The 26,363-nt window shown below is 52.7% G+C and overlaps 9 protein-coding genes across 9 annotated transcripts; 4 read left to right on the forward strand and 5 right to left on the reverse strand.

Annotated features, from left to right (window-relative positions):
* Positions 1–1,392: 1,392 nt before the first annotated feature.
* On the forward strand, positions 1,393–2,680 carry CABS01_10308 (peroxidase; the record flags this gene model as incomplete). The annotated part of the gene is made up of 2 exons (XM_060543664.1): positions 1,393–2,391; positions 2,468–2,680. The coding sequence occupies 2 exons, from the start codon at positions 1,393–1,395 to the stop codon at positions 2,678–2,680; spliced, it is 1,212 nt and encodes a 403-aa protein (XP_060399346.1).
* Positions 2,681–3,406: 726 nt separating this feature from the next.
* On the reverse strand, positions 3,407–6,223 carry CABS01_10309 (uncharacterized protein; the record flags this gene model as incomplete). The annotated part of the gene is made up of 2 exons (XM_060543665.1): positions 3,407–5,518; positions 5,573–6,223. The coding sequence occupies 2 exons, from the start codon at positions 6,221–6,223 to the stop codon at positions 3,407–3,409; spliced, it is 2,763 nt and encodes a 920-aa protein (XP_060399347.1).
* A 1,214-nt stretch (positions 6,224–7,437) lies between these two features.
* Positions 7,438–8,199, forward strand: CABS01_10310 (DJ-1/PfpI family protein; the record flags this gene model as incomplete). Its single annotated transcript, XM_060543666.1, has 1 exon — positions 7,438–8,199. One exon carries the CDS (start codon positions 7,438–7,440, stop codon positions 8,197–8,199), a length of 762 nt encoding a protein of 253 aa, XP_060399348.1.
* A 103-nt stretch (positions 8,200–8,302) lies between these two features.
* Positions 8,303–10,688, reverse strand: CABS01_10311 (subtilase; the record flags this gene model as incomplete). The annotated part of the gene is made up of 3 exons (XM_060543667.1): positions 8,303–9,361; positions 9,424–10,491; positions 10,545–10,688. The coding sequence occupies 3 exons, from the start codon at positions 10,686–10,688 to the stop codon at positions 8,303–8,305; spliced, it is 2,271 nt and encodes a 756-aa protein (XP_060399349.1).
* Positions 10,689–11,540: 852 nt separating this feature from the next.
* On the reverse strand, positions 11,541–15,068 carry CABS01_10312 (uncharacterized protein; the record flags this gene model as incomplete). Its single annotated transcript, XM_060543668.1, has 4 exons — positions 11,541–12,441; positions 13,243–13,905; positions 13,970–14,752; positions 14,809–15,068. 4 exons carry the CDS (start codon positions 15,066–15,068, stop codon positions 11,541–11,543), a joined length of 2,607 nt encoding a protein of 868 aa, XP_060399350.1.
* Positions 15,069–17,479: 2,411 nt separating this feature from the next.
* CABS01_10313 (amidase) lies at positions 17,480–19,216 on the forward strand (the record flags this gene model as incomplete). The annotated part of the gene is made up of 1 exon (XM_060543669.1): positions 17,480–19,216. The coding sequence occupies one exon, from the start codon at positions 17,480–17,482 to the stop codon at positions 19,214–19,216; it is 1,737 nt and encodes a 578-aa protein (XP_060399351.1).
* An 80-nt stretch (positions 19,217–19,296) lies between these two features.
* CABS01_10314 (uncharacterized protein) lies at positions 19,297–21,652 on the reverse strand (the record flags this gene model as incomplete). The annotated part of the gene is made up of 7 exons (XM_060543670.1): positions 19,297–19,726; positions 19,786–20,030; positions 20,081–20,237; positions 20,293–20,558; positions 20,612–21,367; positions 21,529–21,552; positions 21,617–21,652. 7 exons carry the CDS (start codon positions 21,650–21,652, stop codon positions 19,297–19,299), a joined length of 1,914 nt encoding a protein of 637 aa, XP_060399352.1.
* A 967-nt stretch (positions 21,653–22,619) lies between these two features.
* Positions 22,620–24,261, forward strand: CABS01_10315 (FAD binding domain-containing protein; the record flags this gene model as incomplete). The annotated part of the gene is made up of 3 exons (XM_060543671.1): positions 22,620–22,730; positions 22,778–23,706; positions 23,760–24,261. The coding sequence occupies 3 exons, from the start codon at positions 22,620–22,622 to the stop codon at positions 24,259–24,261; spliced, it is 1,542 nt and encodes a 513-aa protein (XP_060399353.1).
* A 368-nt stretch (positions 24,262–24,629) lies between these two features.
* On the reverse strand, positions 24,630–25,834 carry CABS01_10316 (uncharacterized protein; the record flags this gene model as incomplete). Its single annotated transcript, XM_060543672.1, has 2 exons — positions 24,630–25,253; positions 25,322–25,834. 2 exons carry the CDS (start codon positions 25,832–25,834, stop codon positions 24,630–24,632), a joined length of 1,137 nt encoding a protein of 378 aa, XP_060399354.1.
* Positions 25,835–26,363: the final 529 nt, after the last annotated feature.

A 26,363-nucleotide genomic window follows, 5' to 3' on the forward strand; every position in this document is an offset into this window, starting at 1 on the left:
TGTTCAGCCACACGGATCAAGAATTGCCCGGCGAATCAGATGGAACTCGACAAGTGGAGTGAGGACGTGGAAACTGGCTCAGGCCGTCTTGTGGGAGGGACCAAGAGGTCAGCCGCAGGTGCTTGAAGGAAATGTCGACTCCAGAGGCTGAGAGACCAGCTTGTGCCTCGCATACCCGAGCTCATGTCAGCGGATATCAAGACCATACGGATGGAGAGACCGAAGTATAGGCTTCACATGCCATCGTATTCTTATCCATGCAAAGTCTCTTCGGCCGAACGGGTGATATCAGCGCATTCAACTCAGCAGTTTCGTCATCGCCGACCTGGCCGGCCGATTCGGAGACTGTGCAAACAACATTTCAGCTGAGTTCTGCAAGCCACCATCACCATGTCGCCATTCTCTCCATATTGGAAAGCCTCGTCAGTTCCTCGCTGGTTCCGTCACACGGACCGCCGGTGAGGCCTTCAAACACAACTTTCTCTGTCCGACTTGAACGGCGCCACGACCAAGCGTTCTCGCCATTAGACTATTCCCCGTTCTGGACAGACACTGTCGTTCCTGACTAGCATGCCCCACGTTGCAGCCTTAGCCCGACAAAGACCATAACCTTCAGACGAGCAACTGGCTCCCGCTGTTCATGTCCTCTTTGGCTGCAATCGCGAGGCTCCCCGCTGACTTTTCGCATCGACCGCCTATCAGTGGCCGTGCAGACGTCCCTCCCTTGGCTACATTGTCCACAATGAGAAGCAACGGTCGCATTCCGATCGACATCAGATCCCACAAAATAAGGTCGTGGTCTATCTACTCATGGGAGGGCATTGGGCGAAACGACCCCGCTGATCGACTGGACACAATCAGTATCGATGGCATCTGAAGCGTGTATGCTCTTCATGGCATCGACAGGGATACTCTGGGCGATTGTTCGGAACCGCTATCCAACTTTGATGCCTAGAGCTGACCGACGGTACCGGCCGAAAGCAAAACGTTGAGCGAGAAGATTGCTTGGATCGCCGCTGCCGCGGGGCCTGTCTCAGAGACATGTAACATGGACGGACTTGAACGACCAAGTGTGCAGCTGCTCCATCTGCATCTTCTCATGTCAGGAATCAGACTTGGGATTTCGCTGTCCTAGCGGCCGGCTGTCCATGAGCCGGAAGTCAAAGAAGCTTTTTAGAACATTCCGTAACGCACTCCGACTAAGATATAATTGACGATGGCAATCGCTCTCGTTACGGTATCTCGAGCCAGCACTGCATCTCTCGCTTTCAACTCTACCACCTTTCGCTTCGACTTGCAGCCATCCTGACCTTCGGGCGGTGTTCGATTCGTTCCAATCGTTTATATCGCTTATTCTTTGTTTGTTGTCGCTAGTGTTGGACCGTGACAATCATGAAGACTACGTCTCTCATCACTGCCGCTCTGGCCAGTGTTGTGATTGCTCGCCCGGGTATGGACATCAATAAGATGATGGCCGATGCCAAGCTCGAGGCTCGCCAAGCGGACGGTGGCGGTCCTTCGACAGAGCTCATTGGCGATCTTGCTACGCTTCGGGGCCGCGAACTCACTGCGACCGGCCAGGCAATCAAGGACATCTTGACTGCCGAGGCTCCAGGCCAGGACCTGAAGAGCTTTTACGATGACTCCGATCTTCCGCCCAAGAACTCGGCGGAGTGCAGAGAAGACGAATGCTGCATCTGGAAGTACATTGCCGACGATATGGCGGCACAAATGGTGGGCAATGCCGGGCGTTGCAACAATGTCGCACGTGGTGCTATTCGCCTTGGTTTCCATGACGCGGCGTCTTGGTCCAAATCTACCGGCGGCACTGGCGCCGATGGCTCCATCATTCTTGCCAACGAGTGCAAGACGCGTTCCGACAATAAAGGCCTTGAGGAGATCTGTGATATCATGGAGGGCTGGTTTGCCAAGTACAAGAGGTACAGGATCTCCATGGCCGATTTGATCCAGACTGCGTCCAACGTTGCCACTGTCTCCTGCCCCTTGGGACCCCGAGTCCGCACCTTTGTTGGTCGCAAAGACTCTACAACGCCCGCGGTGAAGAAGCTCTTGCCGGATCCATCCGACAGCTCAGCCAAGCTGTTCAAGCTCTTCGCAGACAAATCTTTCACTCCAGCGGGCCTCGTCGCCCTGATGGGCGCGCACAGCACCAGCCAGCAACGCTTCGTTGATCCCTCGCGCGCCGACTCGCCCCAAGACAGTACACCCGGAACTTGGGATATCGCCTACTACCAGCAAACGCTCAACCCCAATGCCCCTCCTGCCGTCTTCAAGTTCCAGAGCGACATCAACGTTTCCCAGGACCCGCGCACCAATGGGGTCTGGAAGGCATTCGCAGCGGGGCCGCGCGGTCAGTTCATGTGGAACGAGGTAAGACTTTTCCTGACGGCGTCACACGTTCGTCCCATCTGGATAGACTTCCCGAGACTAACAACCTAAACTTTAGGCTTATGCGACAGAGTACGTCCGCATGTCTCTGCTTGGTGTCAATAACATCAACGACTTGACCGAATGCACCAAGGCCCTGCCGCCTTTCCGCCCGGGCTTCCAGCAGCCTGATGAAGACCTGTTGACAAAGGTCATGGGGAGCGTCATCAACTCTGAAGCCATCAAGCAGGCGCTCGAAAAGGGTGACAAGATTCCTCCCAATGCCATATAGAATGCGAGGGATAGGTGCGACTTTTCCTTGCAGCGTACATACTGTCTTCATCCGTTTTCTTTCTTTGTACCACCTATTTGTACCATATCATTACATGTAAAATAGGGCCAAGGCGTTTTCGGTGTTACATGCATAGACCACCAAAAAAGAGTCACGACTCACATGGGCCGAGGCTGGCCTCAACATGGCGTGGACCAAGATTGTTGGAACAGGAGGCGAGCTTCAGGAAGCATTTTCTATTTTATTCTTACTTGTAATATCAACGTTCTCTTCGAATTTGTCTCATCATATCTCTGAATAGAAAGCGCTAGAATTGCAGCAGAGTTGCTCACGACATGTCTTGGCCCTTGGTCTCCTCGGCATCACAAGAATCTGCAAGGCCGCCTGCAATGAAGAGGTATAGTAGGTGTGTGCCTGACACGGTTCTTTCACTGGGCAAGTGGACAGCGCCGTCTCGGCAGACCGATGATGAGACGTTTTTGTCCTATTCAGATCGCCTGGTGGTCCCAACCCGCGCGCAAAACCTTCGCCCGAGCCAACCGATCCTCGTCTGCAGCGAAGCTTAATCACACGCATCACGCGCGGGTTCGACGCAAGGTACGTATGATTCCTCCTGCATACGCCTATACCTTATTCCACAACACTCATCAAGTCCATCCGAACTATGTGCAGATGGGTTCGCCAGCTTCCGAACACCTTCCACTCGCAGCCAGCCCTTCCAGCTTTTCAGCCCAGACGCGCACTGACTCTGTCCACCAGACTCCCACCACCAAGAAAGCCCTTGAGCACATTCGCCCTCTCCGAGGGGCTCATTCTCAGGAACCGCACGAGCGTCCAGTCTTGGTCATTGTTGCCGTCGCCGCCGTCGCTGTCGACATTTACGACTGGATAACCCCCCTTGACGACTGCGAGAGCGACCTGGGCCGCGTACATGTTGAAGCCGGCGCGTCGGAGAAAGACTTCCCATTCCGTCTCTTCCGACATGATGACTTGCTGCACGTCGTGGGATGCTTTTTTGAGGTGCGTCGAGACGAGGGCGCACGTCCAGTGGGCTAGTGTCTTTTGGCCGCCGGCCACGTAGACCACGTCGATGGTGCAGCCGCTGCTATTGCTGAGGGAGCATGCGAAAGCGACGAAGGAGGCGTACGATGCGGCGTCGGCTGCGCTGAGCGGTCCGATGTGTTCTGCGAGGGGGTTGTCTTCCGAGACGAGGATAGTCAGTTGTTCGTAGAGCGGTGCGACTCTTGCTACGCGGCCGCGGAGTTGAGAGAGCTGTGTTTGGGATCCTGGAAGGGGCTTCTGTCGGACCTTGAGGATAGTTGTGATGATTATACCTGTTGTTGGGGAAGGAATTATGTCGGCCTCGTAGGATAGCGGGGATGGCTTTACTACGGTCTCTACGCTTCCCGGGGACCAGACGCGTTTGTTGTGTCGTGAGAAGTCACGGTCTACGAGATCGATGCCCGATAGGTTAGCTTGGAGGGCTGATATGATCCCTCGCGGGAGGGCGGTAGAAATGATGATGCGGGAGGGGCTGTTTGTGTGCTCTATGGACGGGACAGGAGCATCGACGGGGGCCTTTTGTGCTTTCGGCTTCGATGATACTTGTCCGACTACAGACATTGGAGCTTGAGCATCCTTGCGCTTCGTAATTGGGAATAACGGCTCGAATGTCCCTGTGACTCGTTTCGCACCTCGTAGGTCCATGTAGTTGGCGAGTAGGTTTCCCGCGGCATTGGTTTCATCTACTCCGAGGAGCAAGCTTTGCCCTAAGGACCTCGTCGACTTTGACTGTGTAGTTGTAGTTGTCCGACGGTGCTTAACGCCCACAGTCGGCGACACCTGATCTATGTGATCATCTTTGGCAGCTTGTTCGTGTTTGCGTTTTCGAATAAGTTGCATGAGGTCCTCTCTTGTGGAAGGTGAGCTACTGTGGGCTTGGTCCCCGTCATCAGGCAGCGGGATCTCCTCGTCATCATCATCTGGAAGTATCGCCTTGAGTGTATGTATTTGCCGTACATGATCGGCACTCGTCGGTAGTCTCGTAGATCGTCGCCCTTCAAGGAGACGTTGCAACACTTTGTCATCTCCAACGGACTCCCCGACTTCCACCAGACCTAGGGAAGATGGGAAAGGGATCCATCGCAGCTCCTTTTGTTCTTGCCGATTCCGTGGCCATGGTGGCGAAGCGAACTGCTCGGAGTTCTGGCAGCGGACCCAAAGAAACATCTCTTCGGGGCCTCGGGTAGCTCCCTCCCAATCTAGTGTAGGTGCTCTGAAATCGAGGACTGGAGGCTGCATTCTGGCAATGGCGTCAATTACCTCGACCTGCTCTTGTTCGAGCTTCCGTGTCAGGGTGTCTGCTTTCTCTGTTAAGAGGAGGTTGAATTGTTCGTTGAATCTTGACTCTTCCTCCGAGCATGGGCTGGATCTTAACGGTCCTGGAAGGCTAATGGAATTAAATCCAGCAGTATCGCGTAAGATTGCCCGAAAGGCGTCTTTCTCTTCGCTTCTGGACGTAGAGTCGTCCGACATGGGCAGGATAGGGACCTCCATGGCTGGTGCTGTGCCCTTTCGTTGAGGAGTGGGGATGTCGAAGCTAGGGGTGTCTGAAGGTATGCCAAGAATGTCCGACGTTGAGGTATCTAGGAACTTGATATCATCATAGGCCACGGCTAGGTTGTGTCGGGATTCCTCGAGATCCTCTTCGAGAAGGCTCTCCGGATCTGAAAACTGAGGTATCTCGCAGACATCGGCATCCGGTATAAACAACTCTGCATCTTCTACATCTTCGAAGGGCATGGTGATCAGTGGTGGAGTCATGGTTTCGACTCTATCCTGGACGGATTATTAGCGAGATTCTTTACACGACGCCAAACCAAATATTCCCACCATGGCTGGAACCATCTCAAGATCGATCAATTGGTCAAAGTCCCTCTTGGACCAATCAACGAATGTTGACTCTGCAACGTATGCTAGGTCTTCCTCGGTGTAGTCAAGCTCGTCGAGCTCAGCTCCTCTCGCAAGCTGATCGTGAAAGTGCACCGCAGAGAGCGGAAGACCGAGACCTTCATCCTTCGTATTATCGACAGGCTCGCAAGGCAACGTGTTAGGCTTGCGGAAGAAGTCAAGACACTGGGCTTCGCCGACTGCTCGACCGAGAGCTTTGAGGTCGTGCCTCGGGTCATTTCTTAGGGACGGCAGCTCCAGCTTCGAGACTGCGTGTGAGAATCGCATAAGGGGCATGGTGGCCTCTATGGAAAGCTTGAAAGTATCCCCTGGAGGGAATACTTGGATGGACTTTGCGAGGATATCGTCGGCTCCGTCGTCTTGCACATCGATCTCGGGAGTGAAGGTAGGTTCTGGAACTGCAAAGGACTGGAGATGAGCCGTGTCTTCCAGATGATTCGTACATTCAACAAAAGTTGATTCTCGCAAGCGCTTAGCGATATGCTTCAGGTGCGTAGGGATGTAGACCCTGGGATTGATGAATAACTCTTGTATCAACGCATACTCGGCTGGCCCAACTCCTTCAGTGGACATGTTGCACTGTGATGTCTATGTCTTTGGCAAAAATTTCGAACTCGGCCTCTCAGGGCAGTGATCCTAGATGAGAAAATGCGAACAACAACGAAAAAGATGAAGCCCGGCGTCAAGGCTAAATCGGTGGGGTTACTCTGATGATGTGGGCTTTTGGTGATTTGACGATCAAAATAGTCGTTGAAAGATTTGGGGATATTCTTTGTGCGAATTTTGCGAGTACCAGTCGCAAGGAAAGAGTTCCATTGTCGTCCTACTACCTACCTCAGGACGGGAGTCGGGGAGTCGGGCTTCGGGCGTCGTTCCAAAGTTCGTCCGGGCTCCCGGAGACCCCACTTCCATCGCCGTGCCTGCCCTTCGAAGTCGCAGCTCCGAGATACGTACACTGCCAGACAGCCAATGGGGCAGGCAGGAGAAAATCCGGGGAAGAGAAGACATGTCCGCATTGCCGGGTCGGTTTGGGGCCACGTCATCTCGGATAAGTCTCAGATCATAGCAGTAAGTCAGTAATCGTGCTGCCTCGAAAAGGATGTTAACTACTAACTCAAGGCAGAAGAAGTAGTCTTGGGTACGAGTATGCCAAATCCGGCAGCATCCGGTGATGCAGCCTGCGAAACCATCATCTTGGCGTCCGAGCGATGCCTGGTCATCGAATTGCGGGACACGACCTCTTCCGCAGCTTGAATGGATGAATGCCTGTTAAGTTCCGATGCCCTTCGGAGCTAACCACGGATCGGGGCCGGCGGAATTGCACACTGGACCCGGTTATCCCTCTCCTAGCGCACGGGGCCGCGGCCGCTAATAATCACGCAAGCTATGTGCTTGCTTTTGGGTGAGGACTGCCCCGAAGCCACTCGGCTCGGGGGACGGGGATTGGGTTCAACGATCGGACGTTAGATGGGCTTGGAGCCTAGCGTAAGGGGAAAATGGAGACCAACGTAACTCTGCAACGATTTGAGTACCACGTATGAAGATGTGCAAGGGCGGCTGAGTAAGGCGTTGATGGGGAAAGCCGGAGGGAGGTGGATGCACACTGCATCAGTGCGGAGACGGCTGGTTTCTGTTCCTTGTGGGAAAGTATAAAAGTGTTACCTCTTACGGCTGATGCATCGCTGTTCTGCTTGTCTTGATTCTAGCTCCCCATCGTGGTTTAACTCACTTTACACTAACTTGAATCATCGATTCCGTCCCAAGAACGCAGTCTTCAAACAGGCAAGATGGCGACAACGCTGGGATCTAAAAAATCAATTCGCATCGGCGTAATGTTGGAGGCCGTGCAGCTGAGCGACATCATGGGCATCGATCTCTTCGGCAACCTGTCTCGTGAATACTACAACAAAGTCAAAGACTTTGATCCCGAATTCGCACAATGGGCCGACCACCCAGTAGATACCAAGTTCTACTTCATCTCGTCCACGCTGGAGCCGGCCGAGATGACACCCGGTCTCAAGTTCGTCCCGAACATAACCTACGACGACTGCCCTCGAGATCTAGACCTCGTCCTCATCGGTGGCCCACTCCCCAGCCATCGCCCTCCCGCTGCCGACCGCTTCATGAAGGAAGCCTACCCGAAGACCAAGGTCTGGTTGACAACGTGCATTGGTAGCCCTTGGTTGGCCAGCGCTGGGGTGCTGAAGGGGAAGAAGTGCACCACGAACCGCGAATTCTTGCCGTTTGTGAGGCAGGTCCACCCTGAGACTGAGTGGCTTGACCAGAGATGGGTCGTCGAGGAGAAGGAGTATGAGGGCGAGGAGAAGGGCGAGCTGTGGACTGGAGGTGGAGCCGGCGCTGGTAAGACTTGTTTCGCTCACACCCTGCTCATTGTTAATGGTTATATGACTCTAGGCCTTTCGATGATCATCACATACTTGAACAAGAACTTCGATCCTGGATTTGTACAAAAGATGGCACTCGAGGCCATTGCATTTGAAGAGTTGGCGCTAAACCAGTTTTACAAGACCTCAAGGTCGACAGCATAAGCGATCAAATGAAATGGTTGAATAGTTACAATAGTCCCCAAATTTTCACCATCGCATAGAGCTGTTCTACTTACCTTGCTCATGTGCACTGAGAGGCTATCTATCATGCATCTACGTAACGGATGATGAACTCTGGGGAATCATACCGATCCCAGCTCTCCGGCAAGCTTCTATCCGCCATGATCTTCAGCGCAAAGATGCTGAGCTGATATCTGCCAGCTGGCGCCCAAGAACCATCCGCCAAGCTACCATCCCAAGGGCTCATCCAGCCAATGGGCCTTACATAGGTCATGGGATATCCAGCTACGTTTCCAAGGGTCACCACACCGAGGCCGTTATCTCTGGCATCTGAAATGGTCTCAGACGCTGGAAACGCGACTGGCACGGCCTCGAGACGAACCTCGGAGCTTCCCATAACCAGCCACAAGAACTGGTTAGGGAACGCTCCAAGGGGGAGAATAAGGTCCGAAGTGTTTGCCAAGGGTAAGGCCCAGTCGGGATGCGCAGCCGGAGCGGGAAGCTGGAATGTGGTGTTTGCAGGTACATCTGGGCTCCTTGGATCGTCGCTGCGACTGAAAATGAGGCGATTTGCAGCCAAGACTGTGATTTTCTTCATAGATGTAGCTGCGCCGATGTAGGGGACCGATAGCGCGATCTCGCCGTCACCGTTGGTCCCGTTGAGAGCGACCCATCCAGAGTACAGTGGGAGGGTCGCGGCGTCCAAACCCTTGGGAGGAACCACGCTGATGCGAACTTCACCAGTAGCGTTGGGTTCCAAGCTAAAGCTGGATGGCTCAAAGGTCAGAGTCGCGTACGTCGTGAAGAGCTCGGGAGAGCTCTGACGATAAATGTCGGTGAGAGTGGTGGCGGTCAAGGCAGGAATGTGGTATACGTTGTACGTTGCCGCTGTGTCTCCGACGTTGGTTATAGTGAACGTGGTGTCGGAGATGAAGTTGTCGGTGTCATTGAACGAGAGACTGGCTACGCTGAGAACTGATGTCGTGTAGGCTGCGTCGTAGGCCTGTACCATGCCGGCTCCTTGTTGTGGCACAGGACCGAGGCCGGCTTCGATGTTGTCGACTCCGTAATTCTGTGAGAGGTTTGGCTTTGCGGTTGAGGCAAGCAGCCTCTTGATCAAGTCAGGATCCCTAGTTCCCCGTGCCTGTTCGATGTCAGTCTGATTAGTCTGGCTAGGAAGACGTCGCTCTCGCCGCAAGAACCTACCTGAGATACAAGAGCTACGATACTGGCAACTAGAGGAGTTGCCATGGAAGTACCAGATGCCTCAGCATACTCACCAAGAGCTACAGGCCACGTGCTCAAGATACCGGCACCGGGAGCCCCAAAACTCGGCGCAAGCTTGAGCTCGAAGGTCGGACCCCAGCTCGTAAAAGCTGACACCTTTCCCTCACTATCAGCTCCTTGACTCTGGTAGGATGAAATGGACATCACCCCGTCGCCAGTGCTCGGCGTGCTGATTCCGAACAGGCCTTCTGTACCGCCAACCTCGTTGCCAGCGGCGAAAGTGCAAGGAACGCCGGCATCCACGATCCTCGAGACAGTCACGGCAAACGCCTCTCCAGCCCAACCATTAGGACCTCCGATGGATCCAGTAATGATATCGCTGCCATCCTCGAAGGCCTTGATAACGCCTGCAAGCAGAACATCGCCAGTCGTCTGGCCGTTACACGCAAAGGTCCGGTACATGCCCAGCTTCACCCCAGGCGCCGCACCGGTGAAGCCCATGGGGTTCTCCATGGCAGCAATGATACCGGCGACGTGGGTGCCGTGGCCGAGACAGTTCTCGAAGGGATCCGCATCGGGGACGGGCGCGTTCGCGCCGTCATAAGCGTCCCCCACGACATCGGATCCGAACTCGACGAGACATCCTGGACCAAAGCAGCCGCCTAGGGCGGGGTGGGTGTAGTCGATGCCTGTGTCCACGATGCCAATCTTGAGACCTGTTCCGATGAAGCCCTTTGCACGGAGCTTGTCGACTTGCGTCATGACGTGGGGTGGCCAATTATCTGTAGAGTTTATTTGGCGTTTGTACTTGGATGGAGTCTTGTCTTTGCCGGTCCAGGTGATGTCGAGCTTTGGGACGCTGATCAGGGGGACGGGCCAGAGTTTCTTGACTTGCGGGAGGCCGGCGATCTTCGAGGCTGTCTCATTATTGGAGCCCTCGACGTGAATGGAGACACCCTTGAAGATCTTGGAGTGGAGGTTGAGGCGCTGGGAGATCTTGGTCGCGCCGGTTTCTGTCTCCAGCTGGCTGAGGAATCCAGAGCCATCCTGTGACGTGTTAGAGAATCGCCAATGGGTGCAGGTGAAGCTGGCGAACTGACTTGATCGTCGGCGAACTCAACAATGAATGCGCCGGGAACATTTGTCTTCTCGAAAACTGGCGTCACATCTTTCTCCACCGTCGATGCAGAGGATAAGACCGCGATGCCGGCCAATGCCGCAAGCGATGCTCTCAGAGCAACCATGCTGAGCTTGTTTCTGCGGTACAAAGAACCTCAAGGAACCTCAAAGTCCTACAGCTCATAGCTACGAGGAAGCCAAGGATATTTTACCTACATGATTTGCTTATTTATACGTCTAAAATTCAAATGATATGATGGGCGCGCCTCTGAACCCCTTGCCCGTGATCATCTACGTCGCATTTGACACTATCACCATGTGGTGTTGAGGGGGTACATTCCCCACCAAAAATCGCCCAAAACTGACATTCGGATAGATGAAGCGACTCGAGAGTGCGGGGCAACACGAGATTACTGAGAGCAATTGAGCAAGATAAGAGCGCCAAAGATTGAGGGCCATACTGTGATCTTCTCACGGTTGCAGCGGATGGATCCCCTCGTCACGAAGACGGAACCTGTCGATTCTGGCAATGAACCTTGTCTGTGCCGCAGCATTCAGCGGTCTTGTTGCAGCAGTCCAGATGGAATCAGCAAGGAAATCCGGAAGTCCATCAACGGGGAGCGAGGGGCATAAGGAAGGTGGTATCCTGCATAACCCCCTTGTTACCGTCGCTGGCGCGAATGCAACGTGATCTTGGCGCATACTGCGTACAGTGTTGCTTCAGTTGGCGTGACCGGGATGGTGGCCGATACTGAGTGCGGAAGAAGGAGATTTCACCGCGATCAAAGTGTGGTGAGATATCGGGAGGATTACCAAGGCTCGCATTCGGTCGAGGGGTTGACTAATGGAGTCCGTCGAGACTCAGCGCACGAGGCACACGTGAAAGAGCTGGCATGCAGCGTTATCGACGCCAAATATTAAGCTTAGATTCACTCGAATAGTTGGCCCTCCAAAGTGAGAGCAACGGTAGAGGTCCTTCATGCCGATGTCTCGTTCACCACCGACCACGCTCCCTCCAAGTACAACTTGTCCAGCGCCGCCGCCGCCGTGGTATTGTCCACCTTGAGGTTCAACCAGTGCTGATTAGTGACATTCCGATCGTAGACCCACTCATTCGACCCATTGGCATGGACAAAGTTGCGCCCGTACTTGTTACCGTATTCAAAGATGTCCCCGAGACCCTGCATAGCATACAACACCGTCAGTGGATCCCACGACTGCCGGGGCCGATAAAAGTTGTAGTAAATGTAAGCTTGCCGGACCGGATCCGATACGGGACCCTCGGCGAGCAGCTTCGCTCCGGACAGCACGATTGAGCCAACCTCAGTGCCGCAGAAAACCACACGCCCCTTCCAGTTGTTCACGACGTGCGCCGTGTGTGAAGGGTTATCGCCAAAGAAGTTGAACTCACGACCGGACGGGTACTCGCCGCCCATGACAACCAGCTCCGAGACCTTGCTTGCAATCAACGCGGGGCCCGTGAGGTTAGAGATAGCGTCGGCGGTGGAGTTTAAGAGCGCGGAGAGGTTCTCGAAGAAGCCGATGGAGACAATGGTCACGGGCTCGTCGGCCCCGGCGAGGATCTTGCGGTAGAGCGTCACCGCGTCCGAGGCGTTTTCGGCCTGGCCAAAGGGGAGCGAGCCGCCCGAGTAGTGGTATGAGATCTTGCTCGCGTACTCGCCTAGGTCGTAGGCGAAGGTGTCGAAGAAAGGCTCATCTGTCATTGGCCTGCGTGCGCCGATGGGGACATCTCCAAGGCCATAGTGAGCGAGGATTGCCGAGGTTGCCGTTACGGAGTATGTTGAAGGGTAGTTGACGTTGACACCGAGGAGATTCACGTCTGGTGAGGTTGCCGCGAGGAGAAGGGCGCCGGTATCACTGTTGTGATGTTAGAGCCTGGGTGTTTGGTGAGGATTGGGGGGACATGGGTGGCACTGGCTCGCAGTCACTGAAGATGTCAGTATCGATGATAATGTTTTTGCGCGCTGCCAACGCCGGCAGTATGGCCAGCGCGGCGGCTGCGACTCTCGCGATGGACGCTGAGACCATGGCTGATGAGGCTTGCCACTCAGAAACTGTCTTGAGCCAAGTTCATGAGTGAACGGCGGGTTGGAAAACTTCGGATGAACTGGTGTTTGTATTGAACCTTTCAGGGGAGAATCCTTATCTTGACTCGGTAATATGAGGGGAAATAGAACTCCTCTTGCCAGGGGCTAACTCCGATTTTAGGAGATGAGTGGAGCTTTTAGTTCAATTTGAAGGGGATTTTCCACGGGAAATGTCCTCATGGTCAAGGTTCAACGTTGAAGAGTCAACTTCGATGAAGGGGGTGAGCCGATAAGGAAATCTCTCGAAATTGCTGCGTTTACCAAGCTCTTTGAGAACTCGTATTTGCAGCAGATCGGCAACTGACATGCAACGAACTGTGAGAAAACTCCATGCTGTATCAAACACGAGAGAGACTAAGCTCTTTCTACTTCATTTGTATCATATGTACGTCTATCTTATGATGTAGCTCATGCGGACTATTTACTAAGAGTAAGAGCCGACTTAGATCAAGAAAATGCTAAACTCCACTTATGTTCTAAAGTATGCTTTCCTCAACATCGCGGGCGAATCCTCACCGGTACCTTTCTATCAAATGCATGCGATCCAAATGGCATAGCTCGATGATGTGACCGAGCCTTGGCCGCATCCGCCGGATCCAAAATCTCCACGTCAAAGTCCCTTAGAATGAGAAAGACGGAGACAAGAATAGTATTCTTTGCCAATGTCTCGCCCGGACACCTCCAAGCGCCTCCTCCAAAGGGGAAAAAGTGCCCTCGCAGCGCTGATGGATTCGACAGTTTAGCCTTGGAATCATCGCGCACGTACTTCTCCGATACAGTGTAGTTGTGCATCACCAAGTTAGACTTCCGAAGCGGACCGCTTGTCGGATCATCGGGGTACTCGAGGAACCGCTCTGGCCAGAAGGAATCAAGAGAGTGCTCTTTGACCCCGTTGATGGTCCGGCCCGTGTTCCAGATGGCCCCGTCGAGGCCGCCGAGCCAGCTTGCTGATAAGGCGGTGGTCCCCGATGGTAAAGTGGAGAAGGAATCCCCGTGGAGACGGAGACCGGCACCGACCGATTTGCGGCCGATAGCGCCGGCAACGTGAAGTCTTAATGTTTCTCGATAGACTGAGTTCAGTAGCGGAGCCGATGACAATGCTGTGCAGTCTAGTGATGCTGCCTTGCTGTCGTTTCTAATGTCTAACTCGTGTCTTAATCTGGACGTAAGAGTTGCGTCCAGGAGAGCATGCAGCATCATCCAGCAGGCGGCTGGAATGGTGTTTGCAGTTGTTCTGTATGATGATATTAGACCAAGTCCACCTCCAACTTGCAAAGACTGGGAGTAAGTGGACTTACACAAATAAGAAGCCTAGGATGACGCTCGAAGTTCCGGCATCCGAGAACCCGAGATCCTCATAGCGCCGGACCATGTTCCTCACGTAGCGGGTGCCCCAGATAGGATCAGACTCAGCATCACCCGGTTCCGCATCATCGTTGTTACTATTAGAGTTGCACCAGTCTCTCCACTTGCTCAGACTCCTGATTACCCGGTCGCGCCTACGGTACTGGGACGGATACATCCATCGTGGGCTCCCACGTGAGACAACAGGGAATGCATCGTAAAAAGCCCAAAAGTCTTCACAAAATGATGGGCAAAGCCTGAAGATGTGCTTCCCATACAGCGCCTCGACTTCCGCACGGAAAATGGTGTCGCGAACGAACTTGTACAAATCAGGGATGGCGACGGGATCTTGGTTAGGAACAGGAGCGTTCTTTGGGCAGAGTCGTTGACTGAAGTTGGAAGAGAATCTATCCATCACAAGCCTCAGATTCTCCCCGTTCAAGAAGGTGATGAAGTCTTTTCGTTGATGTTCCATGATTCTTCGGGATGCGTCCGGATGAGAAGTTGTGAGTCCTGCTTCGTCACGCGTCTCGAATGCCGAGATGTGATCGTGGTCGAACACATGATAGTCCACCGCTTCCAAGCCGAAGAAGATTGTCAAGGCATCGAAGATCCCAGGTACTGGGACGAGGTCTCGAGGCCCCTTGAAGAGTGACCGCACGCCTCCACCGGGAAGGACATAGCAAAGCGAACTTGCAGGTACTGAGAGGGATATAACGGTATCATTTAGGCGAGACCTAAGGCTGGTATTAGCAAGCATAAATCTGAGGTGGATTTCCATCATGTCACATACTGTAGAGGCCGAAGGAATTTCTCGGCGTTGAAGAGAATCGCATAGACGTGGCCAAGTCCGGGAACAAGGTATGGAGGTATGACAAGCCGCCTATTTCCTAGCTTCTTGTAACGTTGATTCTTCCAGAGAAACCGGATAGAGGTGAGAAGATAAGTGAGAAGGAAGGGAGTGCTCAAGATCAAAACAGAGCATGCGGCCTTGGCGAGGGCATCTCGTCCCGCGCCGCTCAAACAAGCTTCTCCGAGCACTAAGGTAAACATGATCAGAGCCTTGATGAGTGTCAAACCAAAACTTCTACGTCATTCAGAAAGAGGAAAGAGAACATCCATGATCCAGAGGATCTTTGGTTTTTCTTATAAGATTATTCAATGTCTCAAAGAGCTAGAGACCCATTATCACATGGAAGTTTCGACATATCAAATAACAGCTGGTAATCGCGCGAGTAGACATCTATTTACATGATCGCGGAAGGTTTCAGAGTGTCATTGGGGGCTAGTATTACCCGCTGCCTTGATTTTGGCCCCTCGTCACGCAGCTCGTGTTGGTTACGAACATGAAGACTTGGCTGAAAGGATTGTGGCAGAATAATTACCCTTGCCGCGGGTGATACCTTCTTTTGGCAACTCTTCAGCAAACAATGTCCATCTTTACGGCGCGGGCGCCGCAGAAAGACATATATCACTTATCATGGCGCTTCTCCGACTCCAAGGTGGCTTGCGGCCCGGATTGCATGCTTCTCGGTACTCGGTGGATCCGTGTATTTCGTTTGTTCGAGGGAATGGCCATATCAATCCAAGCCGGAGATCCCTCAACTTGACTTGTCTTCCAGGATACCATGGATCGCCATTGGACGCCCGGTTTGTTTGCTTGGTTGGGTAGCTTTGGTGAAGGCAACGTCAAGCGCTGAGCCGCCGCACCGCCGAGTCTACCGCCGGCATTCAATGGAGACGGACGGTGACTTGACTTGCATGTGTACTCGGAAAAGAGCATACACAGTTACCACTTGGGACGTGGCGAGCTTTCGACTACGGCACCAACCCCAACGCTGAGCCTCCGAGTTTTGGGGGTCGGGATTCTGCACACAGCTTCGGAGATGGCCCCCAGGGATGGTAGGGCAATATGTGGGACTCCGTTGTGATGCCGCATGGGATTGGGCTCAACTTTTGTTTGCTCAATGTCGTTGGAAGCGGCAACATGGTCGTTCAGGATGCGATGGGTTTGATTGGACCAGCAGGTTGGCTTCGCCGCAGGTGAGGAAGAATCCATGCTCCCACGGGATGGATGCACTGTGACACTCTCATGCAGGCAGTCACTTGGCTGGATTCAGCCCGCCACGGTCCACAGGTGACAATAGGTATTAGCAGGCGCCACTCCCGCGGCACCCTCTATATTTGACAGATATCTTCGAGCAGACAGGAGGGTTACACATAATTCCTTCTGGACGGGTGGCTTGATGTGACGATTTGGGACTTTGCAGCCATGTTGCCAACCTTGCTGTTTGCCTTTGTGTATGCGGTATCCATCACAGATTCGTCAACTTAGTAGGTAAGATAAGGTAGTAGGACAATCCCAGGTTATTGGATCGAACAAAGGTCACTTGTACAACATGTTGCGATCAGGACCGTTGTGGGGGTATTGTTGAAGAGGATGGGCATTCACAGAGCTCGCAAGGGAGTAATCAGTTTAAAGGCTAGCGGTCTGATGTTGGCGGATTGGAATTATTCCCTCTCCGCACAGTATGGACTTGTGCCCAAACTACTCCAGGGCCCCGCCCGTCCACGAACAGTCTTGGCCTAGCTAAGAGATAGAACAATAGAAACAATGTGGGAAAAGTTCGGAACCGCCAGAAAGACAATCTTTTTCTGCAGTATTCCAAGGCTCATTGAGTTGATGATACAAAGGTATCTCGGGTAGACCTTAGGTAGGGAACTCATCGGCCATTGAACACCAAGCAGGACGATCTGTGTCCTCGCCAGTGTCGGACCGGATGACGGCGTGAACTTGACACTCTGGACAAGATTCTATCAATTTTCTCCCTGAACGTATCCTTCGAAGACTGCGGATCTGATCCCCGATAACACGAACAGCATGTAGAAGCCTCTACGATTATGCCCCGAGGACTTCAAGATCGTTTGCTTGCGCAAGATTCCCGGAAACCAACCTGGACCGGGCTAATGGACGCACTGTTTGCACAGTTTGCTTGAAACCGACATCCATGCCCTGCAGGATCTCGATGCCGTGTTAGATTCGTTCCGTACCGTGAGGGCCGCAAGCTCGGGGCAACGCGGGTTTCCGTTTCCTCGGGCCATGGTTAGTATAAATGGAAATTACCCCGCAAGGGCCGGGCGGTCCGTGAACGCCGATAGGATAGTTAGTGTACTTAGCACAGAGATCTTGTAGTTGGGGTAATTGTTAGGCATTCCCCGCGTTGTGTCTACTCATACGTAACACAACACAGAAGCTTGGTGGTTCACTCCAGTGCCGGCGGGAAACATCCTCTGTGCGTCGATGGAGTGCCGAGGTCCTGATGACAGTATACTAGGTATCAGCCCCGCCTACTGTTGGGCATGCTGAGATAGTAAATCTAACAACACACAACCTAACCGTCGACTGCCTGCAAGTTGTCAATCAGAGCCAAATTCCAGGTGTTCAACCCGTAGCTTGCATAAGCATGTCTTCTCAATCTCGAGAAGCCCCGTGGAAGGCCATTGCACGACGTAAACAGGCTGAGAGAGCAGCGCGCATCTCATCAAAATGGCACATCCCAATCAAGGCCATCCCGAATGACCCCCCTCAACCAGGTGACGGGCCACAGAGAGTTCTTGACATGCCGCGCCAATTCTTGTCTCAATCAGAAATCTCAATTACCGAAACTTACACGATTCCAACTCTGCTCAAGGCCATAGGGACGCGCAAACTCTCAGCTAGACAAGTGACCGAGGCCTTCTGCCACCGAAGTGCCATAGCGCAGCAACTCACAAACTGTTTGACGGAACCATTATTCGAGACCGCCTTGAACCGGGCTCAGTTTCTCGATGACTACCTCCGCGAACACGGCGCCCCCCTCGGCCCCCTCCACGGCCTCCCCGTCTCCGTAAAAGACACATTCAACGTTGCAGGCGTCGACACCTCAATGGGGCTGGCATATCTGTGCCACAAGCCCGCAGCCTCCAATGCGCCGCTGGTTGATCTCCTGCTCTCTTTGGGGTGCGTCATCATCGCCAAGACCAACATCCCGCAAACTCTCGGAAGTCTGGATTCCGTCAACAACGTTTTTGGCCGGACCATGAATCCTATCAACCGACTGTGCACCGCTGGCGGATCCTCTGGCGGCGAGGGCGTCCTCGTGGCCATGAAGGGTTCCATGATTGGAATCGGAACCGATATTGGTGGCAGCATCCGCGTGCCTGCTATGTGTAACGGTGTCTATGGCTTCAAGCCCTCCAATGGCCGCGTTCCGTACGGCGGACAAGTTCTTACTGGCATTGACGGTATGAGCCGCACTTCCGTGCAAGCTGTTGCAGGCCCTATTGGCCGTAGTGTTGAGGACATAGATGCTCTCCTGCGTGAGATCTTCCCTCGGGCAGCTTTATGGGGCGAGGATTGCATGCCCGCATCATGGCCCTCCAGCTTGAGAGTGTCGTCGATCTCGGGCTGCGGCAAGAACGGGGAGTTGGTTATCGGCGTTCTTCGCACGGATGGAAATTGCAGCATTCATCCACCTCTTGATCATATGCTGGACGAGGTCTCTTCAGCTCTTTCGCACACACGCGGCGTGAAGGTTGTTGAGCTGTCATGCCCCGCGGCACTCACCAAGGCACAGTCAGTCATGAACAAGCTCATGGGCGTCGACGGCTCCGTCACCATGGCCGAGATGATTGAAGCAACAGGCGAGCCCCTAGTACCTTGGACAGCAGCACGATTCAAGAAGGGGAAGCCGCTGCCACTTACGCAAGTTGCTCAGCTTCAGGCACAACGAGCAACGTTGGAGCGGGAGATGCTCAAGATGTGGGTCGAGAACGATGAACACGGTCGCAGGCGAGAGAAGCTGGATGCTGTGATATGTCCGGTTGCGCCGCACCCTGTGCCGCCCATCGAAGCATACAATGCTGTCGGTTTGACTAGCAGTTGGGTGATGCTTGACTATCCTGCAGGAACAGTACCAGTGCGAGACGTGAGGGAGAGTGATCTGCAGCTTGGTCGGCCACAAGGTGGAAAGATCCTGAGTAGCTGGGACGAGAGGAACAGAGAGCTATGGGACGAGAAGAAGATTGACCGAAAGATTTACCTAGGGACGCCGCTGAGTGTTCAGGTCGTTGTACCAAGGTTGCGGGATGATCGACTGGTTCAGGTCATGGCTAGCGTAGATGCAGCTTGCAAGGGCACAAGTGTGAACGCAAAGCTCTGAGTTGAATTGCTTTCGTAGTAAACAGATCAACCAGCCTTGGTTCGAATTGCAAATTGGTCTAATACGTGTTGCATGATACTTCAGGGCAATCTACCATCAAAAGGTATGTAAGGTTCTACAAAGGAAGCCATAGCGCTGGCTCCAGTGCCCAGATCAAACTCATTCATCACGGCGTCCCAGTCTTGAGGAGCCATGATGTGATCGTACGGAGGTACTGCGAAATTGACCTCCGGTAGAGAAGGAATATCCCCAAGTTCCCGTTGTCCATACACCTGCTCTGTATGCGGTGGCCTCTTGCTTATCAAGGATCTTCGCTTGGCAGCAAAGCTAGCGAGCTCATAGAACGTCTTACACACATCGTACAGCTTCTTGGCTGAAGGCGAGCTGATTGATGTGGGTTCAATGGCAGAGACTGCGCTGCAGAGGAGTGTTAGGTCCTCTTCGGACGCCGTTGCCACGGTGTGTCCCGCGAGCACTACAAAGCTGGCAAAGGGTACTAGAGAGAACATCCTAATGAAATGTTATTAAATATGCATCAAGAATCACAGCAGCGTCATGTGTGAGCATACATGTTGAGGAGCATTGTCCATCCAGTGATTCTGAGATGGCCCCAGGATTCGAATGCCCTCACAATTGTACGAAGGGCACTTCGAGCAGCCTCCGTGCATTCGTTGCTGCATTTCAGTGGACTATCGCTTGCTTCATCGCATGGGATGACACGATAAGCTATCGTGACAAGACCGTACATCATGAAGTCGAGCAGCACGGCAAGCGCCTTATAGAGATCGTCGTCGGGAGGGTTATGTCCGATAGACTGCGGAATTCAGAAAAGTCCTTTCAAACAGCATGATCACCCAAACCCACCTGTTTGTTACGCGTGTTGACTTCAAGCAATTTGGAAATCACCGACTTGGCATTCTGGCTTCGTGTCTCTAGTGGCTGTCGAAGCGCTGAAGCAGAAAATAGCTCAACGTGCATATCGCCAACAATAAACGCGTACTCGACGAATCCAGAATAAAGACTGAAGGTGCTGTCAGCATACCAGTTCCGGGGAAAGGCAAGAAGGGATGCTTTACTGTACTGGCACACCCGGAACGCAGTCTTTGGGAATGGACGACCGCTCAGTGGAGACATCATAGGGATGAATCGACGGTGTCCTGCCCATTGTAAAAGCCATGCTTTTGTCGTGGACATAAACATGCCAAAACACTTGTCGCCTTTTTGAGAACTCTGGCTCATTGCTAGGTAGTCTATGCCAACCGAGGTCGATGCACATCCTCGACGCGGCCGATATGAGCTGCCATGCAAGTGTACTTTGGCCTACTTTGTTACAAAACGTGTACTTTTTCGTCAGTACTGGGAATTGAGCTTCGGCGGTAATCACTTGAGACTTACCAGGACTGCTAGAGCTTGGCATGCTTGTATAGAAGGGTCGCTGCAAAGTCTCAAAGACTGTATCGCAGCTTCAAGGTTGGCCTTGAGGAGTTGAGAGTACGCCTCGATGTCTGACTCGTTGATGTCGATCAGGGGATAATGATGGCGTTTGAGTCCTTGGAGCAAGAAAAACAAACCGGCGTTGACAATGATCCAATCCACAGTAGAAAAGTCGGTGATAGCAAAGCAAACTTTTTGGCAATACTCACCAAACTCTTGTTCGTCAATCACGGGGACGTCGATGAAAAACCGCTGCTTTTCAGTCTGACACAGTCGAACGAGCTTCAGAACGCGCTCAGTCGACGGAAGGCTCCTGCCCTCCAACTCGGGATGCTGGGCTTGCGCGGTCAATGGAGAGTTGCCGATGTGAGCGGGACTACTCTCTTCACTGCCCGTAGCCTGGTTGATCCTTTGCACGGTCGCAGAGAGCGCCGAATCGTCGCCCAAGGTCGACTCTAGGTCTGCAGCTGCATCCTTGAGTGCATCCGTGACCCGGTGAACATGCGCTTTAAATGAAGATTCGCCTCTGTATCCCTCAGAAAGGTCTGGAATGTTGGGGGAGTGATTGCCGATGAAGGATGTTGGGGAGACGAGTGGTGATGAGTTCGACTTTAGCTTGTTGATTTCGAGTAGCTGCTGCACCGCCTGCGACACTTCCTTCAGCGAGCGGTCAACACTTTCAATGGCCTCATCATAGCGGGGCGAGATGAGGACGCGCTGTCGTCTCTCGGATGAGCGATGCGTCAGGCGACATATGAGTTTTGAGGCCACACAACTTGAGCATGGCGTTTCGCGGTCGCATTTCGTCTATCCGTTCTCGTCAAAACCCATTGTGCGATGTTTTCATGCTGTGATGACATTGGGGACTGAGTTCTTACCTTTCTGTCTTTACAATTATCACACTGGCCATGGCGTGTTTAGTATGTCTATGGGTAACGGTCATTGTCTTGAGTGACGCGAACTCACCGCAGGCCTTTTGCTGCTGACTCCGGAAGCCTCCATTCGAGGCAGTCAACAATTTCTACGTGAGGATAGACTCTTGTCGACGAGGAAATAGATTGAGAGAGAAAATCAAAACGCAATTAGACTCGATAAATGGGAAGGTCCTACAAGTAGCGGCTTTTCTTCTTTTGTTCTTCGCTGGTCTCAAAGGCCATGGGTACTTGGCGGGCTTGGCGGGGTGGCATAATTAGGAGGTGCCAGTTAGGCAGTCAGTGACTAATCTTTGAGAGAGGTGCACGACAGTAGGTGGTAAGATATTGTACTGGGATGCTTGCAGAATCCTATCGACCAAGACTCTCATCTTCTTCAGTCTTCATTCCGGACATCTCATGTGTAGGTACTTCCAGACTCGAGCTCTTTTCAAACAGCCCATATCCAAAGAGTCTTACGCTATGCTTGGCAGGCTGGCGACGCAAAGCTTCCTGACATTAGGCAGCTATCATTATCGCTGCGTCCTATTCGCACGCTCTGTCAGCGCTAGGCGTAGTAACCCTGAATTCCAATCATCCCCGGGCCCGAGGCCCCGGAAGACTAAAGTTCTCATTTGGGTCAGGATGTGCCACTGCCACACAATTGCGCATCAAAACGTGTGGCTATAGCCCTCACATGGGCATGGTTTTCTTTTGGCAACGGCCGGCAGACACCGCTGACTTCTTGTATTGATGATAGTTACTAGTTCGGGCCACTCCATTAATCAGGCTCTACTCTCACTCCGACGACCACCATGCTGTTTCGGGGCCTTCTCACCTTCACAGGGCCCGAGGGCCCGGAATTGCAGCGATCTCAGCTCAACATGCGTTCATCAAAGACAGCGAAAGTGCCTTGGGGGATAGTTATATTTAAGAAGGCGAGCAGTCTCAATAATATGATCATAAACTGCCGAGCTTGACAGCAACAACTAGGTACCATTGACTACATTCACATCTTCTCGACAATAATCTTTAATTGTTCTCATACCATATCCGCCATGATTTACAATCTCTGGAAACATTGTACCCTTATCGGGTTGTTGGCTCTCTTGGAGGCTTTAGCAGCTAACATAACCACGACGGAAACCTTTGTTGGGGGCACTCCGCCTGTAAGCACCCTCCAAGTCACTGTTGGGAATCTCACTAATACTTGTAGTGTGACGCGCTCCTCGCCGCCGGCTTAGGTGATAGGGTTTTATCGCCAACCGATTCAGGGTACGAGAAACAGGTGCAAACCTGGTGGGCTCGGAATGCCCAGCTTCATCCATGGTGTATTGTGCTACCCGAGAGTACTGAAGAAGTTTCCCTCACTTTGACCACACTCCTGAAAGCTGGCAATGGCGCTGGGGACTGGCACATTGCAGTCCGGAGTGGGGGGCATGGCTTTCAGTTGAACAACAACATTCAGAATGGAGTCACTATCGATTTGAGCATGCTCAATTACTCCCGTTATGATGCCGAAACGAATACCGCAACGCTTGGTTCGGGAGGGCGATGGGAGAATGTTTACGCTAGTCTGGGCGATCAAGGCGTTGTCGTGGTCGGTGGCCGCGATGGCGACGTTGGAGTGGGAGGCTTCCTTCTCGGCGGCGGCACATCCTATTTCTCGCCCAAGTATGGATTCGCCTGTGACTCTGTCCTCAACTACGAGGTCGTGCTCACCAACGGAAGCGTCGTCAATGCGAACAAGACCAGCAACTCTGATTTATGGAAGGCGCTCAAGGGTGGCGGCTCCAACTTTGGCATCGTCACAAGGTTTGACCTGGAAGCCCTTCCTGCTCGTGATATCCACTACGAGGTCCGAATACTGCCCGCAACCGCTTCTGACGTGGTCTCCGATACGCTGATCAAGTTTTCTGATCATGACATGTCGCTTGCTGATAACGCACTGGTCACTTTCCTCCAGTACAACGGCACGGCAGGTCCTGACATCACGATCACGGCCATCTATGTCAACACTGCTGGGCACAATGGTGTTGAAACAGCGTTTGACAATCTGCGGGACATTCCGTCTATTCGCAATGTTTCCGTAAAGCAGTCTGTGGCCAAGACTGCCGCAGGGTCGAAAGTCCAAGGCGGACAACTGTAAGTCTGGCTGATATCCGAACCCTTCGGTCAGACTGATCTTTATCTCTTAGGAGTGCTGCGGCGACTCTGTTGTTCAAAAATGATCCAGAGATTCTTCAATACTCCACCAAGCTCCACGAAGACTTCGTCAAGTCCCTCCAGAGTTCCATCGGCCCGGAAGCCTTCGGAACGATGGTCTTTCTACAGCCTGTCGGAATGGACCATGGAAATATCGCAAAACAACGCGGCGGTAATATGCTTGGTCTTGAAAGATTGAAGTCAAATGCCATCATGTGGACGGGTGGTGTGTATGTGTTGACGAACGACGCAGACTTTGCGGTGGCGGAGGCTTGTTTGACTTCGATGTCGGACAAGATACAGAGATTTGCGAAGTCTGTCCGGGGCGACATGGACCTGGCCTACCTCAACTATGCCAGTCCTCGACAGGATGCTATCGCAGGATACGGCCCACAAAATGTTGAATTCATACGGGAAGTTGCTGCCAAATACGACCCGAGTGGCGCGTTTCAGACAAGAGTTCCTGGGGGCTTCAAGATTGGGAGATCTGGATAAGAGGATGAATCGAAAACGACCATACGTTAGGAAATGGCGCGTTTGTAGATAGGGTCTCTGAAGAGGAAGGACTGTGGAACTGATCTTGGAAACCAAGGCATGACATCCACGAAACGAAGCCCCAATGACCTCTCAAAATTTGGCGAACAAAAGTTTCTATGGGGTACAGCCTACAGAACTGGGACTTCGTATTTACATGTAGACTATACATACAAATTTGAGACCACTGAATCGTTCCGGCCGGGGTGAAATGACATAAGCTACTGAAATCGTCTCGTTGGGAATGATGGGTTGCCGGTGTGATTGGTCGGGAAGAATTTATGATGCAATAGGCTGCTCAATGTCCCGCACACGCCATCGTGCTGGTATTATACCTGCGGAGTGTAGTCATTAACGATGCCAAAGATGAACTCTTCGTAATGACCGCGACCCTCGAAAAAATTCTGTCCAATGATACCGCCTTTGACAAGACCGTTAGCGCGTTGGTAGGCGCCCTTCTCATCTCTGACGATGAACTGGGTAGTGACATCGACCTCCATTACGTCGCCATTTGTGAGGTTGTACTTGACAGATAGGCCTTCGGTCTCAAGCAGTCCAGTGATAGGAGGCCAAGCTGCCTTTCCGCCCCTCTGTCGAACCTCCATGCTTGCCATGTCGCAGCTGACGACGAGAACCTCTCCATCCTTTGCAACATAGGAACGTCTGCTCTCATTGCCATCGTAGTCGAGAAGGTTGTACCAGACGATAGAGTAAGGACCAAAGCGAGCGTGTCCCCAATCCCAGTAACGAGGACCATCAATGATGGACTGATTGCCCCAGTTTTTGTCGTGGTAACCAATACCGTCATCGAAAGCGATAACAGTGTCCTTGACGGCGAGATCGACAACGGTCTCGGCATCGGGGACCGCGTTAGCCCAGTACAGTCCCGGCAAGAGATTCTCGCTGACGCCAACTGCGCCATTCAAGTCGCAAGGGTAATGGGCGGGAGCAATCTGTAATCTCCAACATCAGGCTCTTGAAATTGCACAACAGTGAGGAGTAGGGTTGGGAAGTCACTCACGGCTTTGAAGGAGATCTTGCCATATATACCCATGTCCTTGGAGTCGATGTTGATCGTGTATTCAACATCAGGCTTGTCCACCGAGGTTCCACTAAAGCTCCCAATGCCTCTCCAGTCTCCAGCAATACCTCGGGACCCGTTGGTGAGATGAACCCCAGCATCGGCCATAGCTTCGAAGTAGAAGTCTGTACCATTGGGGTACACCCCCGAAACCTGGACAGCGAGAGGATGCGGGTACTGCGAAAAATTTCCTGAGTTGAAGAAGACAATATTCAAAGTCTGGTTAGAGAACTTTGAAACAACATCAAAGTACCAAAAGTCGGTAGACTTTTCGGCGGCCGGGGTGATCATCTTGTAACCGTCGAGGTTTCCCACCACCGAGAGATGCTCAACGCTGATAGTCCTATTGTGGTAACGAGAAGGTAGGTCGAGGACCCGAGTAATATTGCTGGTTGCAGCTCCGTAGGTCGAGCTGAGCATAGCAGCTGCCAGAATTAGCCTGCAGAGAGCCATTTCAAAGGCGTCTAGTTCGTTGCTTGAACGAGTGCAGAAAAGAAAAAGAAAGAGTATAATGAAATGAGTGAGCGACTGGTGGCATGCGAGTCTCAAATCAATCCAGGAAAAAGGGGCGCGGTTCAGTATTTAGGTAATTTGACGGGCCTCAGGGCCACGTAAGTTTACAAGCAGATGGCGACTAGTTCCTCTGTAAGGTAGACGATGCATATTAGTTGATGATGTACGAATGCGCGGCGAGTTAAAGCTCAACTTCAGACTGGGGCACTAAACTTGTGCCAGAAACCCCTTGTCGAGTAGCCGAATGTAAGCTTATTCAAGTTTACACCAGTTCCTGATTCTTGGAAGAGAGTGATATTTTCCCGACATCAGGGACTTGACCTACAAGTCTACTTCTCAATGACGTGGTAATTTCCAATGGCTGTCCTCCAGCAGGCCGTCTAGACGCCCTTTCTTCTTCACGGCGCTCAATATGAAACCATCGAATGATGAGGCGCCGCTTGTGGCTCGTGATACTCGGACCGTGTAG

The sequence above is a fragment of the Colletotrichum abscissum genome (assembly GCF_030869225.1).
Source record: "Colletotrichum abscissum strain IMI 504890 chromosome Unknown Scaffold_26.1, whole genome shotgun sequence".
Lineage (NCBI taxonomy): Eukaryota > Fungi > Ascomycota > Sordariomycetes > Glomerellales > Glomerellaceae > Colletotrichum > Colletotrichum abscissum.